Here is a 25,309-nt window from a genome sequence, read left to right as displayed (position 1 = left end):
TGCTGTCGTTCCTTTTAAATGACTGGTAATAATAATAAAACGCCTACTCACCTTGGAGCAATGTAAGTATAGCCAAACTCGTCAAACCTATCCAGCTGAATAGTCTCCATGGCTTTGAAAACAAAAAGTCCCTGCTTTAGGCTCATAGGCAGTAACACTATTTATACATGTATGTATGTATATTTGTGTGTACCGATCAACCATAACATTATGGTCACGAAAAGATAAAATGAGCAAAGCTCATCTTACTACAACGCATTCTTCACTTTGAAGGAGTACTGTTACCACATTGGGGTTTTGATGGCTAATAAGCTCTCCCATGTCTTATCAGCACTCCCTCAAAGTAGCTGTCTATCTCCCATTTGTAGTCAATAGCAATCAGCAAGTGCACCATTTTAACCTCCATCTCATTATTCACAAATTGAAAAGATCAAATGACATGTTCGTGCAAACATGCTCATTGACTTGAGTAGGTGAAATCAATTTTTCCCAGTCAAAAGGGTGACGCAGAAAAATATAAAAATGCTTCCTCACAGCAAACTCCAAGGTCACGGCAGATGAAGCACATCAATTCAAAATCGTAAGAATCAGAGACTGAGCCAATAACTTACAAGTAACAAGTTTGGGATATCATTTCTAAAGCATTACATTCCAAAAGAAGGTGAAATAATTTGTCGCTTTAATTGATTCTCTGTAACAGAAAAATAATTGTAACATGTTTCAACAACAAATCATGGGCTGTTTTTTACCAAAGCAAATTTTCATGAACTTTTATTTACCCTGCCTATCCTTGGTTTGGAAGACTTCCATTCCACAATTAAAAGGAATGTTGTTTAGCAATAAAATGCCAACTAATCATTATAAGAGAAACAACTTTAAAACTTACAGATGGCTCCAGTTCTGTTTTCAAGCAATGAACTTGTGACTATTTTGCAATATTCAAACTATAAAACCAGCATTAACCATTTGAAAGATAGGGAGAAATTAAACGAGTTGAAATATATATATTTTTAGTTATGTTAATTTATCGATGTGAAAAAAAAATACTTGTTGGAATATTAAAGTAAAGCTTACATATTTAATATATAATAGCAAAAACAAGATTTTAGAGACTTGCTGCAAATATTTATTGGTATAATAAAGAGACCATATGGCGCATTTTCCAGTCCAGATCTTTGAACATGGAGTACATAAACCTTTTATGACATTTCTACCACATTTTGAAAAGCTATAAGCACAGCTAATTGACTACAACTACCTTCCTGGAGATGGTTAGTTGTTGATGTTAACTGTGTGCCACTATGTGCCTTGGTTCTACCTATATAAATTTACATAGATATCAGCAACTTTTCTCCTCAATGCATCTTCTCAAATGTGGTGAAACTATGACAATACAGACAGACACTTTAGTTTGGTAGCAGCAGTTTGAGTTGCACATCTTTTTTTGTGAAGGCCTTGTGAATTAGACAAATAATCAAACTTTGTTAGTATTCATTCAAATAATCAAAATCAGCTCTTTCAAACTTATTAGATGTGAATCAGTTGTGATCTAACATCAGTAATGGGTACAAAATCTGATTTCATTGAGGATACAGATTCAGCTGCTGAAATCCCACAAAAATGTTGGTGTTCACAATGTGATGACTGATCCGCATACATTTTTAAAAACAGATTTTTTTTTTCTATAAAAGATTACTGTTCTTACATCGAGACAGAAATTAACATATCGCAAAAGCCTCAAAGTTATAAAACATCCTGGACAGATATGAGAAGATAAATTAAAGTAGTGCACTACATGGTTCTCAACCATGGTTGAGAATAAATAATTATGTGTTTTCCTTCTATCTCTATTAGCTCGTTGCTAAGCTAAACCTAAAGGAAATGACATGTTAGGAAATGCAAATGAGAGCTAGGGTTAGAGGGAATGACACACTAGGGAACGTCCCCTTGAGGGCGTAGCTTAGACAGAGGCTAACAAAGCAGATCACAAACTGTTCTTGGTTGCCATTTTGTCTTGCTAACTCCTAAAGGTGGCATGAGAAATGGACCAGCTGTATTTTGGTATTACTAAATGGAATTCATGAATTCAACTCACTGACTCTTCTTTAACCTCATACATCAAGAACTCAGCATGGAGAACGGATAATTCTCCACAGCAGAGAGACCCAGAGAAAGAGTGAAAGAAAAGTATGAGTGAGTAACGGCCTGAGAAATACTTACCTCCTTCCCCTGTTGTGACCCAAGGGATGAAGAATAAGGCAGCGGCAAAAGAAAAAAAGACAAAGGGTGGTCAAAATGCATTTATCATCTGGCAAATTATGTCATACATGTATAAAGATGATGAATCGTGTGGATATTTCCCACAGGTAATGAACAATCTACTTTGCAATGAGAGAACATTGTTACTGAAAGGTAAAAATAAAAAAATAAAAAAAATGACTGTGTGATGTAGGTTATGATAAAGCTAAATCCCAAACTTATCAAAGATCTTGTTCATATAAAACATAACAAATGCAAGGTAGAATTCTTCACTAAAACTTTCCTTTCCCCGTCTCTGTATTTCATTTAAAATACCATCTTGTTATTCTTATCTCATAAATGACATGACAGACATCAATAGTCATCAATCTCTGGTCTCTTAAACTGAAGACTTTTGGACAATCCCTTTAAGATATATTGACTCATGTGGTGCAGTCTGTGAAAGCAATTACTGAGCACTCACTTTCCTTGGGGTCTTGGAAATCTGGTGTAGGATAAAACAACCTCATACATATAAAACATAACAAGCAGATTCATTGTCACTCTGTCGCTATAGACTAGTCTGAACGTCTATGTTTAATGGATTTTGTCCTTTTTTCTCGGTCTTTTTCTTCATCCAACATCGTCTGCTCTCCCCGTGTATAAGGTAATTTACTCTACAAATACAAATGTTCCTTTCATAGTCATGAAAAAAATATGCTCAATCATTACACCCTTTCAAGAGACTCTTACCACTGCATCTATTAGGTGAGTGGTTGCAGAAACCACCTACTCCATGAAACTGATAAGATAGACGAAGCTTTAGGTGGTCTGGCTCCAAAGTGAAACCCTATACGGCTGAACAGAGAACTTTAGAGTCCCAAATCGCCATCAGAGTAGTCTGCAGCTGTAAGGCATGGTGTGTTGCTTTCTTTAACAGGCCTGTAAATGTGCTGACAGCGTTTATGGCACAGTGACAGACTCTGCAGAGGAATAGTGAAATGGAGGCTGAAACTAACCGTCTCTCAGAGATCTCATTTGATGGAATTACTGCACCATTAGTTGTTTATACTTTGTGGCGTCATGTCAAAGTTATGAAAGTTTCATTTAAACCAGAACATGGCATGTTCAGTTTAGATTTTTTTTCTTATATTCTTCATCAAAGTAACAGTCCTCCTATTTTTTTTTTCAAACTACAATTAACATTTCTGCAGAATTACCCCTCCAGTTGCTAAGCACTTAAAATCTCCTGTTACTAAAAGCAGGAAAAAGGAAAAGTATTGGAGACAGACAGGTCTAGTTGCGATGTTAACTGAAAAACAAATGCACATCAAGGTAATTTTTCAAAAAGTGACTTTAAACAGGATTCAGACTCTGCTCTCTTTCACCAACAATTGGAATTACAGCTATGAAAACAATTTAAAGGTTACGTATTTTAAGAAATTATTTCAACTTAAACTACTTGAGAATTGAGTCAGTAACATGGAACCATACAAACATAAATAATAAAAAAGAAAAAGGCTCATGCGGTGATCATTGCATTGGAGGGAGATAGAAGAACAAAAATAGGGAGTACTTGCCCCAAGGTGAAGCTTTCAAATTCCAGCAGATAAGAAGGATAAAGAGGAAAAGTTAAAAAAAAAATTCAATAAAATGTACAAGCGTTAGAGACACACCTATATGATGCAGTATGTACATTTACATGACATCATTATGCAGCTGTCCAATATTTTATGTATATTGTCATCCTTTAGAGAAGACAGCTTGGCTGCATCAGTTTGGAGAAAGCCTTGGAAGTTTAGGCACAGCAAAGATAAATAAATAAAAGGATGAAGAAAAGGAATACCAAATGAAGGGAGAAGGAAGACTAAAGCAAAACAAGCTGAGATGGTGGATTGAAGTAGATTATTTCTGGGTGAAAAATAAGACAGAAAATTCCTAATTAAAGACAAAAACAAAACTGCTATTGGCTATAGAAACACTTCTGTAACTGTGACACGTGGAGAAAGAAAAACCATTTAGTAGCAGAGACAATGACAAGATGTGGAAACGTTCACTATACTCTAAGCCAGATGAGAGCCAGATGAAGGGAGCAAGGAGGTAGAGAAGTGTCCAAAGCAGAAACGATCAAAAGGTTTAACGCTCCAGTCAGGTACTTGAGGGGAAAGAAATGTTGAGGAGTTTGCGTGGAAGTAAAGATCCACTGACCAGTGGGTTGAACTACAAAAGAACAGCACAGTGGGGCTTCAGGCATTTGAGCTGAAAATACAAAAGCTTGGTTGTGTTTGCAGCAAACACTACTACAGATACTCAAGAGTAAAACAAAAACGCAAGACAATCTTTGAGAAACCAGCCGGGCTGAATGTCATGAATCTGTTTATGTGAATCTTGTACTCACAGATGGCTTGTTTTATATCGTCCCCAAGTTTAGCTTGAATGAAGTTTTCACTGTATTTAGGTAAAACAAGGGCCAGGCTGCAGAACAGATCAAAGTGGGATTAGTTGTTATATATATATATGTGTGTGTGTGTGTGTGTGTGTATAAAATAATTAAGTGTAAACTAACTCATTGGTGGGATAATACAAACAGGAGATGAGTCCCTGCTTTGTTAAACAGGATTCTTCATTAACTTCATCATTTGTCTCACCTGTAGTCTGTTCCATTGACTGGAGCCCATGTGTAGGTTCTTACCCCTCTGTCTATATATCTCTGCCAAAAGAATACACACATCAGTTCACTATAAGTAATTTATAATTTCAAACAATCAAAAAAATGAATCAATGAACCATGGGACAAGATCTTTCATCCAAAACATGGATATCTATAATTCCTTAAAAATGTTGATAAGTGTTTTATTCATTAGAAAGTTACAACAACAAAAACGTCCTCAAGTTCAACGAAGGCTAAATGTGAAATCAGCCTTTGGCTAGAAAATCTATGTACAAAACAAATGTTGCTTTGTTTCCAACATAACATTGTTTCATGTATAGCCCTTGATTAAATAAACTTGATTTGAATTGATAAATGCTATATTATATAATACTCTAAATTCCTACTAGAAGTGTTGCACTATTACTAAAGAAGACCCTCCACAGAAGAGAATTTGAAGCAAAAAATTTCGTTTTTGGAGGTTGGTCAGCTCCTCACTTGTCTCGCTCGTAGGATCGTCCCGACTGGATAAGATGCCATTTTTGAACGAATTCTGGACAGGTGGAAGCTTATTTTCTGATTGAAAAAGTTTATTAAAGATAGCTAATCACCAAATAAACTTCAGCGATGCGCTGCTGTTTGCCTGGTAATTAGCAGAGCAGCCTGTGTTACACATTTTCTAAAGCAACAGCAGTGAGCCCATTTTAGCTGCTATCAAACAGTGAGTCATTTGGCCGACACCCTACTTTGTTTTTAGTTTTTATTGTAGTTAGTTCACAACTCGGCACATTTCTGGTAAATTTATGCGTTGTTGATTGATTGATATCAACTGTTGATGTTATGGTCCCGAGCCTCTTCTTAATCACCTTGTTTCAAAAACAGATTACAGGTTTTTCCACAGAGAAAGAAAAAATAGATAATCAGCAAATTATGCAAATGTTGTAGTTGAAGGACATTTTCATAATATATTTTTTAGCAGTGTTCTTTGGAAGATTTCTAAGTCAGCTCTCTTGGCTGTTAAGTAACCCTACACATGGAATCAATCAGGATATTTTACAGCTGGTATGGTACAGTACTCAGAGGTGCTAACCTTTTTTCCAGACGAATGAATAACTGGATGTCTCAAAAAAAATCAGAAGACAGAAATAAAAAGGAACATATCGCTGCACTAAGTTTTTTTTTTTTTCTGACCATGCTTTGAGATTTCAGCAGAATTTTAATCTGCCCTTGATGACCTTCTTTGTGACTTGTTTTCACTTGGCGATCAATGATGAAGGCAGTATTTGGATTTTGTGTGCATGAATGGAGTGCTCGACAGTGTGCAACACATTGCTAGAAATCACCCATTTCTGATAAGCCGATCAAAGTTGTGAAGGCTGCATTGGAGAAGCGGAGAACTATTTACTGAAATTCCACAGATTGTGGGGAAACATCTTATTGCAGATTTGTTACCCGTGGTAGGAGCATTGTGATGAAATAAACTGTTCAATAGCATTGCGGCTGCCTTGCAATAAAATGAGGATTCCCACATGAGGAGCAATAAGCCATCTTTAAATTGCTGTTTGTAGTCGTACAGAAAATACAACTGCAATGTGAGCTGTGCATTTACAGATCATATAAAAAAACAACAAATATTTCATTGAGACTTTTAAAACTAAGCATTTCTACCATTACCTCTTACCTCATCTTGAGTTTTAACCAAAGTATCAATAGTACTTTCTCCTATTTCTCCTTCGATCATCATTCTTCTTATCTGTGAAATAGAAATCTGAAGTGATCAAGTTAAACGTGAAAAAGAGACAGAATAGCTGGTATATTTGAAAATATATTTGAAGACAGTTTTTTTTTTATATTATGCAGGTATTTATCTTTCTAGCTCTTCCCAAGCAGTTGTGATTTATTAGTCTGGACACACTACCTCCACTTTTATGTCATTTTCCAGCTCAGCATCAAGAAAGTCCAAGGTCACAGGCTCCTGAAATTTAGGATTCTGTAGAAGAGATAATAGTTTGAACTGAAACATGATGAAGTTTCAGGCAGCCACATACAAACAATCTAATAACAGAAGATTAACGGAAAACAAAGAAATCTTTAACTCCAAGTTTTTCTAAAGTAACATTGCAAACCTTGGTCGTCAGCCTCTTACCACGGCAAAGATTTAAATCACAATAAAATTAAAAAGCTCAGAAAAAAATATTTCTAAAGCTCCAGCTATATTCCACTATTTTTCAAAACTTAGTAACTGGCTATTTACTGGCTTTTTCCCTAAAATGAACTCGGTGACAAGCATACTCTTAAGAAAAACTGTGACCTAAAGTAGCTGAATATCACAGATTTCAAACGTTTCAGGTAACAAGGAATCCTTGTTTTTCATTCAAGTATTTATAACACAGATTATAGTTGTCTGTACCAGATTCTTCTGCAGAGCGAATGTCAATTATTTCCCCCAACACCAAACCAAATCCAGAACCCAAGAACCATAGGACATGCACCATATGGCAGTATTTTGTCATTATTTCGAACACAGACATGAATTAGACTTGATACAAAGTGACACTGAACTCTATTAATGTTCCCTCTTAAAAACCCTATATGTCTGAGCGACTTTATAGTGATATAAAATGGTAGCAGTAATCTAGTTCTTCTCTATAAAAAAGCAGTATGTGAAACCTGATACCAGCCTATATTCCACAGTATTTTCACTTCAAAAATGGAAAAATATGCTAAGATTGTTGCATTAAACAGTTTTTTTTTTGTTTTGTTTTTATGGTTTCAATGGTAAGAAATAGATTCTTACATTACATGGATTATTATAAAGATCATTGACAGACAAAAAGGACAAAGAAAAAACATTTATCAAGTGTTTATCTACAAAAAAAATAAAGTAAGTTTCTTACATGTGATGATAAGCAAAATAATGCACCAAAAGACGATGATGAAGATGAAGAATTTCAACATGGAAAGCAAGAAAAGATAGATTAAACAAATCAAGAGATTCAACAACTGCAAAATAATATACATCATAAATAAATCTAGCAGGGAAAGAAAATTAAAATAAAATACAAATATAAACAGGTAGAATGACCAAAAATTGGGAAAAAATGGCTTAAATAATAATTGAGAAGCAAAAGGAAAAGAGAGAGAACATGAGAGAAACTGCTGTATGCCAGCGAGAAACGTGGTGATGTGAGCCGGAGAGTGAGATGAAAGTAAAAACACAGCAGCGATGCAGGAAGTTCGGATGACATTTTCATATTACGATGTTAAACAGGCCTCAAGGTCACAATCAGTATTCCTCAATCTGCTGTTTGACTTATTCAGTGAGACAATGTATCTGCCTTAGGGCTAATGGGAAATAAGCTCGCCTGAGATCACTCTGATGGAGCCTTATTACAAAGTAAGGTCACATTGCTCGGTGGAGTAATATGATCGGAAACCTGAACCCATTTTCCAATACTGACAAATAATCACACTTCTGAAACAATGCCATGACTAGTTGAACTTCTAAATCTGTGTTGGCCACAAGAAGTAAGTAAGAGGGAAACCTCTATAGAGCTACAAAAAATATGATGAATTGTCTCTGCATGACAAAGGCATTGACAATATCGCTTCATTTCTTAACACAAAACTATTGTTTGTCAGCACTGTGTTTCTGTCTTATGATTATCTACAGCTGAGCCAAGCATTGACAGATTTGCTGGACATGTCCACAATTTCTGAGGTGCAAGTGTCCCAACTCAATGGCAAAGTAGGTGGATCCAAATGCACAAGGCAACAGCAGTTTGCGGGTGAAGAACGTTCAACGACCCAAAAATAAAGATATATATATATATATATATATATATATATATATATATATTTTTTTTTTTTTTTTTTACAAAGACCACAGGGAACACAGGGAGCAGAACAAAAACAATACATTCATTGGGGGGGGGAAACAGCAAGGAGACACGAGGAGAACATAGACTCAAATGGGGAAGTAGCCTGATTAGGAGGAACCAGAAAGGAGAAACTGAGAATGAGTGTATTTAAAGTGGGAAGGTTGATTACTGAGTAAGAAACAGAAGGGTGATTAGAAATAGGCTGCAGGTGTGAGGGGAGAGAGAGAAAGTGGCACAGGGGGGCAAGGGCGAGTACACAGGGGACTTGGAAATAAATCTAACACTAAAGAATAACTATACTTAAGAAGCACAGTTAAAGTAGAATAATAAGTAGGATAATAATTAGAAACACATAATGAACTAGAATCATTATGAAAGGACTGAATTAAAGTAAATCAAAAACAGGACTGATCTAATAAAAAAGAAACTAAAGAATAAACAATTATCAAATTAGAATGGCATAAACAAAACACCAAAACGACCCAATTTCCTTACAAAGAATTCCTTTCACCGTAACCAAAAAAATCACATCAAACTGAATTACCTATTTAAATTGGGATTGTTCAGATAGGATTACAAAGCACATCACACGTAAATTAAATCACCATGTTCAACATGGTGGTTCACTAAAGCAACTGCTGCTCAATCTATGGGACTGCAAAACAATCTTTCTAAATTGCCATTAAACTATTTCAGCAGTCTATATAGCAGTCTACTTTGTCTCACCTCATGAAATGTTACAGCATACTTATTATTGAGTCTGAGCTTCCTGTTACGAATCCTCTTCTAGAAAAAAAAATTGTAAAAAGATGTACAGTGATGAACTTTTATGTTTAAGTATATGAGGAGCAGGGCTATAACTGGCAATGACCTAGGTATACATACTTGTACTCATTGTAAAACTTCCCTTATAACTTCACGTTCTTATTTTTCCTTGTTTACATGCCATAGGCCAGACTTGAGCAAAGATTGTAAAAGTCTAAAATGACTTTTATATGTTTATATATTTATTTATTTTATTTTCTGTTACCTCAAGTTGCAGGTATATACTAATGCAAACTGACAGCCTAAAAATTACCACACCCATAGATGCATTAAGCTAAGAAATAAAATAATTAGAACCATAGCTGCTTGGCTTGAAGTGTGTGTGGTCTGCAGTGTCAGATCCGTGGAGCAGAGCAGGCCAGCTTAAAGCTCTGGGCAACACATGGCCCTTATACAACCTGTCAGTGCGAGCATGCCTGAGGCTGAAGGTAGTGAGCTGCAAAGGGATTTGTTGAAAAGAAAGCTGGAAAGTCTGGTGGGGTCAAGGCTAATTTTTACGGGGTCGTATCTTAATGTGTGCCAGTGGCTGAAAGTCCAGTTGCATTTATCTGACAAATTGTGAGAAAACTCAGGGCATTAGGGAGGCCTCAACGTTTTAACGTTGAGTAGAATTTCATTAGCTTACAGCATATTGTATGTTTACTTACTAGTTAAATACTAAGCATTTAAAAAATATATATATACAACTATGTGAACAACTAGAATATTTTAACGGAATATGAAAAAAAGCAGCAAAACAAATTTAATTAGAGATCCAGAAAAAATTACCTTGAAAGATGTACCACTTAGTTTAGTTTTATCCCTTATTTCTAAACATGTATACCAGTTCACTGCCAGGTCTCCATATCTATGAAATCCAATATGGCAAAAGTGACCTCCCAGTCATCATCTAAGGCCTGATCACATCCAGTTATATTCTAGCTGGGGAATAAATTCTGTTCAAGAAGATTGATCTGTTGCCAAGAGATGAATAAACATGAAAAAAATAAAAATAAAATAAAAAATAAAAAACCTTCGCCATCTGCTGGGCTACATAATATCTTCTAACAATATGTTACAGTGGAAGCTGTGCTGTGTGGAAGAGCCAGAATATTTTAGAATTCAGTAGGATATGAGAATGAAGATGTCATACCTTTGGCTGGAGATTGGGATGCAGCAGGACATATCCGTTGGGATCAATAGCAAAGTAGTATCCATTAGGACCAATCTGTTGTAAAAATGAACAAAGTAGAGGAAAATAACATTATTATCTTTTTTTTTTTGTCTCAAAGACATAAGACATACGTTTTTTTTTGTTTTTTTGGTCATTCTGTTTGTAGAACATAACAAAATTGGAGTGGCATTCTCATTGATAACTACATAAATAAATACAGTTTTAATCAGTCCTTAAAACCCACATTTATACTGTTATCCATGAAAAAAGAGGGGTAGCATCATGGTGCAATGATGTGTAGCATTGTCATTTCAGAAAAAAAACAATAATATATATATATATATATATATATATATATATATATATATATATATATATATATATATATATATATATATATATATATTTCAGGCTACAATTGACGTCTTTGTTTTGTGAATCACAAATGTCCAGGGGCGGGACTCAGTGTTTTGTTATAGTTTTCCTGTATTGACTCAGTGATGGTCTGACATCCTACTCAGAGTATACTTTGCCTCTCAACTCATGTTTGCTGGGATAGGCTTCAGAGTACTGACTCTAAACATGATGGATGTATGGGATAATGGCAGTTAATGGATTATTAAAAACTTGTAGGAAGGATTTACTGGTCCCAAAGCACCAGTGCAAGTTGGAACAAAGAACGTATATTAGTAACTGCATACCCTGTTTTGTTAATGGTTTTGTATAGACAGTCAGCAAAATTTTGTTTTATCACATATTGCCTCCAGAGGGAAAGAAAGCCCATTTTGGACATTCTAGCTGGCCAGAAGACTTTTATGAAGTAAATGCTTTTTTTCTCATGTGGATGAATTACACTTACTGTGAAGCGTGGTGTGAGTTTCTTGATGTCGTCAAGAGATACATCAATCGCCATTACGCCCAAAATCAACTGATTTTGATGCTTTGGTGGAAAAAGACAGGATTTGAAAATTGAGGAGTTGTATTTATCAGGTTAACTTCAAACACCATGAATTCATGTATTTACATTACCTCTCCATTCCTGTCATCAACAGTCTTTGTTCTGTTGAAAACAGGCAGTGTTCCAGTAATGACCAGACCTAGTTCCTGGTGCAGAATCAGGAGAGAGCACTGTTATATATTTTCATAGTAAAATATGTTTTGCTAATTGTCACAGAACAGAAAAAAAGTAATGTCCTACCAGAGCATCAAGATAGACATTAGTCCACTGGACTTGTTTGGCCTGTTTGTCTGCTAGAACCATGGGCCTTCCCAAGACATCCAGATATTCCTGAATTTAACATACAACAAAAAATGTTTTCCCTCATTCTTTCATAGATGGCATGCATTCCTCAAACTCTCAAAGAGACTATAAAATGTTCTGACATCACCTGTGTGTTTATTCTGATGGCTCCAATGGAAGGAATCTCGTAAAAGTAACCTGGGTAAATGATCACACTTTCAAATTTAATGAAAAAATACAAAGGTGGAATGGCAAAATATTGTCTAAATGTGTTTGGGTTTTTTTTTTTTTTTTGTTTGTTTTTTGCCAATGTATGGTACAGTTCTTTTCTTATTCCCCTATAAAACTTGAACTTACAAATGATTTTCCTTATTTCTAATTTGATCCTGATAATCTTGCATTTCATTATGTTGTTTTAATGAAGTATTAATAACTTATGACACAAAGGTTTCTCCTTTTGACCAATGTAAACGTTTACTATGCTCTTTCTGAAGAGGAGAAATAATTGAAACCAATGTGTGTTACCTTTGTTGGAGCAAGCCATCCACTGGATGGGTCCTTTATCATAGTTGTGTTGTCCAACTGAAAAGGTGAAGATTCTGACCTAGAAAATGATATTAAAAAGAATAATGACACCTCAATAGATCTGATAGACACATTTACTAAATACACTGCATACTCAACGACAACTTACACCTTTCTTCAAACGGTGAGTAAGCCAGTCACACTGCAACAACTCAGTGCATTTAGGGATAAGTGAAGACCACTTACATAAGTTCAAATGGAGCATCAGAATTGGGAATAAAAGGGGGATTTAAGAGACTGGTTCAAGTTGACGGAAAAGTAATAGAAGCTCAATATTCATTTGTTGCAACAAAGGCATGAAGAACACCATCTCTGAACAAACACCATACTGAGCCTCAAAGAAGATTGGAAACTACTGCAGATAAAAACCCGGGGACCACTCCTGCCAGTCAATAAGATGAAACTGAAGCAAAAATTCCTACACGGTCACCAAAAATTGATATAAACAAATTGGAAAGATGCTACCTGGTCAAAAGATTCTCCGTTTAATTTGGACATAGTGATGATAGATTTAGAATTTGGAGTAAACAACGTCAAAGTAAACAACATAGATCCATCCTTACCTGTATCAGCTGTTCAGACTGTTGCTGGTGCTATAATATTTTGGAGCATACTTTCTTGGCTTGAAGCAGTCAGACATTATTTAAATGTCACATCATGCCTGAGCATTATTGTTGAGCATGCCCATCCCTTTATGACCACATGGTACCCACCTGCTTATTAAACTGTAAGATGTTTATTTATGAGGGATATATGTCTGTGTTTGTATACACTGCTGCTGGTCTCCGTACCTTTTTAATTGTCCCTTTGGGATGAATAAAATTTTATTGAATTGAACTGAATCTTGCGATAGCTGCTTCTAGCAGGATAATGTCACAAAGTTCAGATTGCCACAACTATTTATATATTTCTATGCTTTTATTTTACACAAACTGTTTTATTTTGCCCTTCTGTATGGGTAGCATCACATCATATTCTGTAGCCCTCTTTTAACCTTTTCAATATTTACTTGTTTTGCAGGCAGGTCTCAGTGGAAGAATACTTTTATTTATGTTAATTATTTGTGTCCAAGTGAAATGACATTGAGCCAGTAAGAGAACTGCTCAAATGATCAGTTGGTTAAAGTAATGAGAATTCATGCTTCCTTCATCGCTTCCCAAAGTGAACGAGACATTAAGTGTTTTGTTTCTGAAAACAAAAGACAAGTCCTTATCAGAGTCTAAAAAAGCTATTTATCCTCTTGCAAAATAATTATGTTTCAGCTTTTTTATTATGCTGTCTACAACATCTGTTTATACAGATTCATTTTATTAAAAAAAATAATATCAGGTATGGATGGCAAACAGTTTTTCAAGTAACAATTTCATTTAAGCTATCTAAACTAACCTGCCACTATGTGGAAAAAAAAATGTAAAGCATAAATTAGCTGTGGCTCACCACATTTGTGGTTCAGTTTTAGGAGTCACTCCCAGGACTAATTACCTCTAGTAAGAAATTTAAATAGGATCGATATAAAATGGAGTAGGCTGAAAGACCTCTAAAGAAACACATCATACCTTGATTTAAAGAAATTCAAAAGCAGATGAGCAGCAAAGTCACTGATAAGGGATACAAAGCCATTTCTAAGGTACAATGGACCACAATGAAAGCCCTTATTCACAAATCGGAAAAACATGGAAAAGTGGCAAACCTCCCCACGAGTGGCTGACCTACCAAAATTTCTCCAAGAGCAGCACAAAATGGGTCATAAAAGGATCTAGAACAACATTTAATAGCACCACCACCAGTTAACTTTTCCCAGTTGAAGTCTGTATACATGATAAAACAACGAGAAAGAAAAGGTATTTATAGGATTGTGGGAGCATTCCAAGGCGAAAGCCGCAGTTAAAAGGAACACGACGATCCATCTCATGAAATACCTTTGGGAAATGATTTAGTGACTGATGGAAGAAAAGATGCACACTTTCTGGGAAGTGTGCATCTGGTTTAAAACTAACACAATTTCAGTTAAATAAAATAATACCCACAGTCAAACATGGTGGACTGAGGCTGCTTTACCACTGAAGGATCTGGATGTGACCAAAAAGATTTTCATGACATGGTCAAGTTTGTAAATGTTTCCGTGAATGCCCAAATGTTTGCAAATTGAATCAAATGAAAGTGCGCAATTTATTATCATGTGAAAATGCTGTCATTGTTCTCTTTGAGCTGCTGAAGTCTCACCTTGTCATTCTTGGTGTTTGGGCCGTTGTGCTGTGACTTAAACTTTTGCAGTATATTTCACGTTGTTTTAATAAATCAAACTGTTATGTTTTTTTTTTTTTTTCCTCCACCTGCCATCTACCCTCATCCAGCATTTGGGTCATAATGCAAATAAACCTCCCGCCCCCGAAACATGAATCCACAAGTACCTTTTTGTCCGCATTATATTTTTCCAGTATGGACTGAGCTCGTTCCTCTCCTCCATCAGTAAACAGCATGATGATCTTGTTGCAGTTTGCTCTGCTCACATTAGTCTATTCAAAACAAAAACAGACAAGGACTATTAAGTTGAGACACTTTCATTCTTCTCCTTGAAAATAAACATCTTCTCATACTGTCTTAACCTCCGACTTGAATACTTATCAAGTAACACTTTAAATTGACATTTCAAGCCATCTTCAAAATGTTTTCATTTTTTTAAAAAATGAACAAAAGCAGTGCTTTCTGTATCAAAGTGCGGTGATACGATTTGTTTTGAACCAATATGATTTATTTTGAGATTTAGCAGAAACATCAGGGGACGACTGTTGTCATTTGGATAGCTCCTGCAGTCCTTCCTTTGAAACACAATTTGCCTGTCCATGCCCAAACACTAAAACTGAAGCACTACTTTCAACCAGCAGATGGCAGTAAAGACAACAATTTAAAGCTGCTGAACAATGAAGACAAAAGAGGCAACGTTCATTCAAAACTTAAATCAGGTCCTGTGTTCCCCATACGGACTGAAGTCAGACAAGAAAACACGTCTTACTCACCGAATAAAGCTGTTCAAACGCAAACTCGAAGCCTTTAGTGTAATTTGTAATCCCTTTGGCTGTGATGTTCTGCACAGCATCTTTCAGCAGCTTCTTGTTCCTCACGTTGGCCTGAACCAGATGGTCGAAGCAGGCTGTGTTCTTCACCCTAGTGTTAAACTGGGAAACAGAAGCAAGAAGTTGTGACCTGAAAATTAGTCATACAATTAAAGCGTCTGTGCATGTGGAACAAATATGAACGCACGCACAATCGTAGACACGGAGGCACGGAGAACACTCCCACCTGGCCTTGGCTCTATCAGGCAGTGGTAAACAGACACATTCATCAAGCCCCACTAATTGCTTCACATCCTTGGAGCTCAACGATTCGGTACCCATGGAAACAAGATTCTGCTATATAAAAATGAGGATAAGCCACAGCACTATACTTCTTCCAAAGGTGAGACATTCTCATATTCAATCCCACAGAAAACATGCAGAAGTACTCCGCTCTACAACTTCCATACATGCAGAAACTCTTTACCAATCACCTGACAAATAGCATCTAGACTGAGCTGTGCTATGGCTTAAATTGATTGTCCGTGTTTGGAGAATACATTTTAAACCATTAGACCTAGCCTCAAGTGGAAAAAAACATTAAAAGAAAAGAGCAATTAAGAAGTATTAATATGAGGCACATGAGACAACAGAGTAACTAGCACTTCTATTGTGTGGCAGAACTGTTCTAAAACAATAATGCCCCTCATTGATCCAAACTAATCAATATTTCCCTGTGAGATGGCCAGTAGGAAAGCTGATAACTCTGATCCACACAGACAGGCAGGCAAAAAGTTCCTGTACTGTATTTCACAGCTCTGAATAGTAAAATAAATACGTATTTTTGGGTTAAATTAATTTTCTCACTAATGGATGAGGTTGACAACACACAAGCAAGGCATAAACATGGGGAGCAATAACTATGCTTACAACTGACAACAAGAAGTGAGCGGAGATTTTCTATCACATATTCTATTTAAAGAAGTGACGAAGGTGAGAGCAGGAGGTGAGAATCAGAGAAAAAGGACACAAAAAGACAGCAGCAGGAGTGTGAACACAGGACTCAAAAGTGGATTCAAAGGGAGGAACTCGAAAATTTTATATAGTAAGCTCATATCACACATTCATCATCTCCTCAGAAAGAAAGATGCTATTTTTCTTTTCCAGGAAAAGCTCATTATACCCAAAGAGGGGGGAAAAAATGATGTGAACGTGAATGAAACTTGAAATTTTACAATTCTCTAGGGATCCTATTACAACCACTCTTGTATGTGTGTGCTATTGTCCAGGCTTTAGAAATGGATTAGTGATGACTCAGAAAAGACGGCTAATCTCCAAACGCTAATCCCGTTGGACTCTCTGCATTTCTGACTTGGAACGATGTGACTTGCTCACTAGACTGGCACTGGTAGCCATGGCTGAACAGGCAAGGATGGAAGTTTTAGAGGTTAAATGAGGTGAGGGGTGTGGAGATGGGTAGATGGAGCGCGGTGTTGAGGGCAAGTGAGAATAAGTCTAAAAATGAGAAAAAGAAAGAGAGTGGAGGAGATAAATGAAAAGACAGAAAAGCATCTATCAACAATCTTTGACCTGTCCAGGTGTTAAGGTATGTGTTGAGGATCTTTCATTATCAAATGCCAGTTTAGGCCCTGGGCTACTGTTAATAAGAGTAATGATTAATGGATAATATCATAGACCAATGATTTAGTAACAGGTAACAACACCCTCAGGGACAGACACACATCCCTGTGTGAACATGTGCATAAAACAAGAAAAGTTTTTCTCTTTTCTTTTTCCTCCCTCTTTTTTTAACATGTTTAATTCTAATAATAGTTCCTGACAAGTTATGTTTATGGTATTATTTACAGTTTTAGATTGCTTTGCCCGTAAGTTTAAAGTGTAAGTAAGACTGTATTACAATGTAACAAGATCCTAAAAAAAACTTTTAGGAACTAGCATTGCTGCTAGTGCTGTAATCGTGGGCTCTTTTGGTTTGTAAGGCAAGGCAAGGCAAGGCAAGTTTATTTATATAGCACTTTAAAACAGTACCACTGACCAAAGTGCTGTACAATCACAAGATTAAACAAATAAAAATCAAAATTAAAACACATCAAAACCAACAATGCAGTGACGTAAAACACTCTATATAATACATAAACATACCCAGATTAATACAGAAAAGCAGCATCTCAAACTGAATCAAAGGCCAACCGAAAAAGGTAAGTCTTAAGAGCAGATTTAAAAATTGCTAAAGAGGGGGCCTGTTTTACCAACATAGGTAAAGAATTCCAAAGTTTGGGAGCTGCAACAGCAAACGCCCTGTCTCCTCTCTGCCTCCTGGAAGTCCTCGGCACCTCCAGGTTCATTTGGCTCGCTGATCTAAGAGCTCGAGGAGGACAGTGTATATGTAGCAGCTCAGAGAGATAGGAGGGAGCAAGGCCATTTAAAGATTTAAATACAAATAAAAGAATCTTAAAATGCACTCTGAAATGTACCGGCAGCCAGTGCAGAGAATATAAAATCGGGGTAACATGTTCTCTCTTCCGCGATCCAGTTAAAAGCCGAGCAGCCGCATTCTGGACCAGCTGAAGACGGGACAAGGAAGACTGGCTAACACCCACATATAAGGAGTTACAGTAATCCAGTCGTGTTGTGATAAAAGCATGGATTAATATTTCAAAATAATCCACTGGTACAATATTCCTAATCTTAGCAAGCCGCCTCAAATGGAAAAAGCTCGTTTTCACAACGGCACTGATTTGTTTATCCAACTTAAAATTTGTGTCCATTACAAAGCCCAAATTTGTAACAAATGGCTTTACGTAATGTGATAGCGGACCCAAATCCACAGGAGTGGACTTGCAGGTAGTACCAGGGTCAAAAATAATAACTTCCGTCTTTCTTTCATTAAAATTCAGAAAATTCAGAGCCATCCAAGTTTTTATGTCATCAAGGCACTCCATTAAAATTGGTACTGTATTGACAGTTTGAATAGTATTTAGCTTCTTTCAGGATTTTCCATCTTTTGTTTTTCATATTTAGGTAATTAGTCTTTGTTCTGTTTTTCAGTATTTAACCTGTCTGTCACTAGAGGACCCAAATTTGGGTCCTCTAGTGACAGGGGTGTCAAACTCCAGTCCTCAAGGGCCTCTGTCCTGCAACTTTTAGATGTGCCTCTGCTGCACCACACCTGAAAAGAATAATTAGGTCATTAGCAAGGCTCAGGAGAACCGATCTACACAGGGAGGAGGTAATTAAGCCATTTCATTCCACTGTTTTTTACCTGTGGCACATCTAAACACTGCAGGACAGCGGCCCTTGAGGACTGGAGTTTGACACCCCTGTCATTGTGAATGACAACCTGAGACGAACAGGTTAAGAGCTTATATTGTGCTTCAGTTACATTTGATCTCTCTATGGATATTTGGAACTGATTTCCTATTTTTTGTCACCTCTTTGCAATCTGTATTTGCATATCTGTGTACTCCTCATAAAAGTAATTACATTTATTTAAATAGCACCTATTATAGTCAGAATCACAAAGTGCTTCACAAAGAGACAAACATAAAAACAAGAATATAAAAACTGGCATGAATGGTATCAGTCTAATTAAACGTCTGACAGTGTCTTTAAAGATTTCCAGAGCCTCAACCAGAAAAGCCCGATCTTCATGAGTTTTAAAATGAGTCTGAGGTATGACCAACCACCTCTGATTAGATGATCCCGAAATCCTACAGGAACAAAAAGGCTCCTATAAAATAGCACTCTGAGATTTGTATATATGTGGGTGTTTACTTCTTCTGTAATATCTTGCTAGTTTTTTGCGTTCCTCGATCTATCTTAGCTTCCTTCAGTGTCTCAACTCCATGGCTTTCCCAGCTGTCTCCCATTTTTCCAGAAGTGATTTTTTTTTTTTTTTGTCTAAATCATCTTTTGGCGAAAAAAGAGGTGGTGACCCAAAGACCCAAGCTTAAATTGACTAATGAAGAGAAATTAAACATGTGTCTTATAATACAATACCAAACAGATATGGACATCTGCATTAAGAGAAAAGTCCTGTCCATGAACGTCACAAAATAGATCAGTGACAGAGTTCAGCTCTGGCAGAGTCCAACCAGCACTGGGAACAATCTTGACTTTGTGCCTAGAATGCCGCCGACACAGCTCTTGCTTTGGGTATACATGACCTGGTTAGCCCTTACAAGCACCCAGCATGCTACAAATTACCTGGAGGGGACAAAAGGTAATTCGTCTACATTCACTGCATTCAGTAATTCAAACCATTCACACATTGACGATTGTAATCTACATACTAACCACTTAGTATGTCTTCCTTAGAAAGACAGTTTTCGTGTCTTTCTAAGGACACGGAAACTGAAGAGGTGGGCTCACAGGCTTGCACTGCAACACACTATTTACAGTACGAAGTCCTACTTCCTCAGCAACCATTGCACCAACAAGCACACAGCACCACTCCAGCACAGTAACTGTACTGAAAATCAGGAGGGGATTCATTCATATTGTAACTCAAAGACACTCCAACACAGTTTGTGGACGTGATGTGATTACGCCGTGACGCAGCAGGACAGAAACATATTGCGCGTGAGTTGTACTGCAAGAGTCAGGATATTCACACTTTCTAATCCTTGAGTCAACTACGTAGGCCAAATGCAAAACAATATAATGCTTCACTTGATGCAATATGCTTATTCTGACTGAAGACTGAACACTATGTGGATGCATTTTCAGCCACATTTAAATCACATAAGTAAATGGTATTTGTCCCTAGTGTTGTGCCCCGCACTGGTGTGCCTATCACTTTTACTTTTTTGTCCCCCTTCCTCTCATTTTCATCCTTTTCTGTACCCAAGTCTATTAAGATAATAGGGACGGAGTTGTGTATGCGCTTGGTTTCGTGTAGCTTGACACAACAAAATCAGTTACCTTGGAAAAGCGAAGTGAGTACCCTGAGTCATGCAGTACCCAGACTGTGCTGGAGGAGGCGCTATTTCACTCTGCACAAATGAAGTGGTTTAGCCAGTGAACAGATCACTTTAACATACTCTAGAGATTCAGTACACTCAAATGAACTTCTGCTTCCATCAATAGGTGTAGTGTTCAGTGACAGTGATTGAAGAGAATTTAATTTAATTGAAATGGAAAAAATATTTTTACAGTAATTTATGGGCGTAAACTTTTGTTGCATTAAATACATTTGACACAATGTATTCTTAAACTTCCCATCACCATCGTTTGCTCCGTCCGTCCGTCCATCCATATCCTTTTAATTGAGCTTTTAAGCAGCTTAAATCATTTAGGAGCTTTTTACAAGCATGCAGTGGGAGGAAAATAAATAAAAACTCATATCTTTTAGTCTAACTCACTACGCTCCCCAACTGAGCTTGTTGATTGCAAATCTATGTAAAGTCTCAGGACTGCAATGGAACGAAATGTATTGTTTCAAAGACAAAAGAGTCCCCATGGAGGAGAGACAGAGCCTGAATGTCTGTCTTTGTGCAGAGAGAAAGCAGACAGCTCCAATCTCTGTAAAGACCCATCTCAATAAAGCCCTCCACAGGTACCAATTAACTAATTTCCAGATTGTTTTTTTTGTTGTTTTTTTCTGAATGTAATTACAAAACGTGGTGGGTCTTGAGTACATGGAAAGATGTAGAGGGAAAAATGTTAGGGGTGACTGGTGAATGAGAAAAATACAAAAAATGAAGGAAAACTAGGTGGGAACAGTGACATGAAGGAAGATGCAGTGTTGTGCAAAGATGAGAATGTGGCGTCTAAACAAATCATGTGCTAAAACAAAACAACGGATGGAGGTATATGATAAAAACCTGAAAGGTCTTTTATCCCATATAGATGAAAGGAACAAATTTAACAATTTAAAGGCAGAGAGAGAGATGGATGCCTGCTTCCTGGGTTCAATGCTGTCACAGCACAGCTTTAATTTCTTGAGGAGCAGTGGGTTTGTTCAGCCATACTTGTGTCCACATCTGTAGATTGGGGGGGATGTTTGGGGGCTTGAAGGGCAGAGTTCTAATCTTTAGCAACAAATAGAGCAGCAGGTATTTCATTACATATCGGTTTTATGGTGTCCATGAATCTATACTTCATTACTTGTCTCAATCTCTTTGCCCCTAGTGAACATTTAGGTCTGCATAGCCATGTGTTGAATATGTGCAGGCATGAGTAGATGAAAATGATAATAATTTGAACATACTCTGAATAAAGTGGATAGTAATAACAATACACAATAATTTACGTTTAGACATTCAAAATGCACATTTCACTCTTTGTTTAATCTGGACATGTACTGTAAGACCCCTGGCAAAAGATGACCATGTGAAAAACGAAATAATACTTACATAAACAACATTGACGTAATCATCATCAGACAATGTCTCTAGCATCTCACTGACGGATGTTCTGATTAGTTTCAGAGTCAGACCTGAGACACTACCACTCCTATAAGAAAAAAAAACAAGAAAAAATGAAACATTGGACAGCTTCTCACTCAGTATCAGCTCATTTCTTCTGTGAGACTGTAGTCTGAATAATAAAAAATTGAATTTGCCTTAAGAAATACAGGACATTATGAAGGAGGTAAAAAAAAAAAACACATTAAGAGTAGAGAAGAAAATGTAAAAAAGATAATGGATCTGTGAGGATATTTCATGTACTCACGCATCCACAAGGATTAGCATATCTTTGGGTGAGGCAGCCCCTTGAATGTACCTTAATGAATGATAAAAAAAAGAACATTTCTGGATTAAGACTTACAAATTTTGATTCACAGTTAATATGCCAACTGACATTATAATGATTTACCCAAAGGTAACACATTTAATTGTTCCATTTTTTATGGACTAGAGGTGAAATTATTACAAAGTTAATAAAAAGGCTTTGCACTATTAATGTTGGAAAAGTGTTTGCAAATAACTATGTCCCTGGAATAGAAACTGTGAACGTCCGCTTATAATTGCCGTCAGATCTTTAAAACGGATTATTCTAATAACATGTGTGTATCTCATCACTTAAAGTGGAAACAGATACAAATTTGCTTTTGGAAATATTTGAAATGCATTTTGCTTACAGCAGGCAAGACAACAACAACTCTTTCTGAACAGTAACCCACAACCCAAAGAAGAACTGTACATATGTCAATAAGGATAGCAATGTAAAGTGAAACTGTCTGTATGTACATGCACCGGCCACTTTATTAGGTACACCTTGCTAGTACTAGGATGCCCCCCTGTTTGGATTCATAGCAGCTCCAGAGATTTGTGTAGACATAAACATGATGAAATTTTTATGCAGATTTGTCGGTTTTATATCCATAGTTTTAAACCCAGAGTGTCAGTCTCCTGTTCCTTCACATCCTAAAGGAGGTGAATTGGAGCTGGTGACCAGAGGCTACTGGAATGAATCCTGTCTCATTCTAATGAACTTTTCGAGACGTGTGAATGCATTAAATTGCTAAAATGTCACTGTCTAAACTTGTATTTGTGATGATGGGCAATTGAACAGGTACACCTAATAAAATGGCAGATGAGCAAATTTCTTCCCAGTTTTATTACCATGGCCTCCTGCGGACATCATACAGATCAATTTTGCTGGGAGTTTTGCGAGCATCCATCCACGGAGAGGCTATAAAAGGAGATCAAATGTAGGCTTATTATAATCTTGCTTATTATTAAATGGAATTAACACTAATTCCTATTTTGGTTCAATTTCTGACACATTCAACTGCGAGACTGTTAAACTCTAGCAATATGCAGCGTTAAATATGGCTCAGCAGTGAGTCACTGTCTAACATGATAGGACACATTTTATAATGACAGCTGGCCAGTTGGATGGACTCCTAAATTCATCACACCATGTTCACTGTGGCACGTTTTATGCTGTTCTAAAATAATACCAGGAGGAAAAAATTGGATGTGCAGGCTTTCTACTTTAGAGAGAACCACAACAAATGCAAGTCTGCAGGAGCATAGAGTATGTTCAGGCCTGCCATGCATGTTATGGGGTTAAGAAAACAGCTTTAAAATGACAGTAATGGCTACACATGTTCACTCATTTTAATCTCCCCATTAGTTAATCTGCTTCTGTTGGTAAATATTGTAGCCAGTTGCCAAATACTTTTTGATCCGTGTTTTAATGCCAAAAAAGGTTTGACAAAGCAATATAGAAACTCTTCCAGACCCCTGAATGTATGTCCCAACAAGTGACAAACACATGGCAACTAGTCTTGGATTTATTTATAAAACTTTATTTAACCAGGTGAGTTAGTAAGATTTTTTTTTTTATTCACAAAAACAATATTTACATTTTTACAAAGGTTATATATTCATGCATTATTATGCACTGTTTGTGTGAATTTGGACTGCACCATATGTTGTAAAACTCAACTAAATATCAGATGTTAATTTTGTAACATCTGATATTTATATGGTATAGGTTAGACGGACTGCTTTGTTAAAATTGTGGTTTTGGAGACGCTCCTACCCAATTGTTTAGCCATCATAATTTTTACTCCTGTCAAACTTGCCAGTCACTACTTTTTCCCGCTTCTAACATTAATTTAATGATATTGATTATTATAAACCTGTTGCCTTACACATAACACCTAACAACATGACGTGTGATGAAAACCTAACCAGTGATTCATCTCATCCGTTAGTAGCCATTATGTTACTTGTGATCGGTGTAGCATCAATTCTACAGTGCATCATCGCATAGGATTACTAAGAGAAACACTTGATGTTTTCTGTAGCCACAGGCTGCATTTTGAGGCCGTAACCAAAGTATTAATTAATTAATTTATTTATTTACCTGGGTAGTAGCGAGCCAGGCCTGTAGCACTGCCAAACACCTGCCAAAGAAGTGTTGGGTCATCTTCTCTGTTCTTTTTAAAGACATCCTCCAATGCCTCTGTCCAGTTCAGCTCATTCAGCACGATGGTAGCTGTAACATAAAGATGCACAAATCCATACTTTGTGTCAAAAGTCAACATAGTACAAACTAGACAATCTTGTGTCAGATGAATAAGGTATATTACTTTCAGAAATTATGTGATATCTTAAGATGCTAGACTTTGTCTACCTCTCTTCTCCAAGGTTCATTACAAACCGCAAAATATCAACACACCACTGTAATTTGTACTCACAGGTGGGATGGCCTTTTTCAGGCTTCCCAAAGGAACTCCCATTGGTTAACTTTTACTTACAAGCCTCCTGACAGCCTATGTTTGTACTGCAGTTGCACTGAGAAATGTCGACTCTAATGCTTGTAACTCACACAAATTGCTACTTTGTTCTGTCCCTGTTGGTCAGACTGAATTGAGTAAGAAGACTTTCATTCATTCTGCTCCCTCTTCTTGGAACTTGCTACAAGAAACTTTGAAATTGACATAATCTATCTTGTTTAGTGCATTTACATCCAAACTAAAGGGTCTTGAGGCCGATTCAATGACATGGACCTATTTTTTATAGCTTGGCATTTTCTTTTAACTGTAATGTTTTTATTGTATTTGTTGCTGACTCTTTGGCCAAGTTTTAATCTCAAGGGGTTTTTATCCTGATTAAAAAAAAAGGTTAAAAATATGTACTTATTTATTCACCACTCACCATTCACCACTGCTGCAAATTTGTTGTAAATGCACAGTCCCATTAA

General features: G+C 36.7%; 1 protein-coding gene across 1 annotated transcript in view; it reads right to left on the bottom strand.

Moving 5' to 3' along the window:
- cacna2d1 (calcium voltage-gated channel auxiliary subunit alpha2delta 1) overlaps positions 1-25,309 on the bottom strand; it is a 74,703-nt gene that overhangs the window by 15,717 nt on the left and 33,677 nt on the right. The window contains exons 7-24 of the mRNA XM_088006728.1: positions 24,470-24,601; positions 23,215-23,284; positions 22,322-22,372; positions 22,003-22,102; positions 15,590-15,748; positions 14,984-15,088; positions 12,513-12,591; positions 12,136-12,185; positions 11,946-12,035; positions 11,777-11,851; positions 11,607-11,687; positions 10,727-10,801; positions 9,496-9,555; positions 6,807-6,863; positions 6,570-6,641; positions 4,887-4,948; positions 4,637-4,713; positions 52-157 (exon numbers count right to left, since the gene is read on the bottom strand). Coding sequence (XP_087862854.1) covers positions 52-157; positions 4,637-4,713; positions 4,887-4,948; positions 6,570-6,641; positions 6,807-6,863; positions 9,496-9,555; positions 10,727-10,801; positions 11,607-11,687; positions 11,777-11,851; positions 11,946-12,035; positions 12,136-12,185; positions 12,513-12,591; positions 14,984-15,088; positions 15,590-15,748; positions 22,003-22,102; positions 22,322-22,372; positions 23,215-23,284; positions 24,470-24,601 — 1,501 coding nt within the window. The remainder of the gene's footprint in view (positions 1-51; positions 158-4,636; positions 4,714-4,886; positions 4,949-6,569; positions 6,642-6,806; positions 6,864-9,495; positions 9,556-10,726; positions 10,802-11,606; positions 11,688-11,776; positions 11,852-11,945; positions 12,036-12,135; positions 12,186-12,512; positions 12,592-14,983; positions 15,089-15,589; positions 15,749-22,002; positions 22,103-22,321; positions 22,373-23,214; positions 23,285-24,469; positions 24,602-25,309) is intronic.

The sequence above is a fragment of the Poecilia mexicana genome, unplaced genomic scaffold (assembly GCF_051168715.1).
Source record: "Poecilia mexicana isolate PSO_F unplaced genomic scaffold, ASM5116871v1 scaffold_6, whole genome shotgun sequence".
NCBI lineage: Eukaryota > Metazoa > Chordata > Actinopteri > Cyprinodontiformes > Poeciliidae > Poecilia > Poecilia mexicana.
Note: the sequence above shows the minus strand (reverse complement) of the source record. Positions and strands in the feature narration are given on the sequence as shown.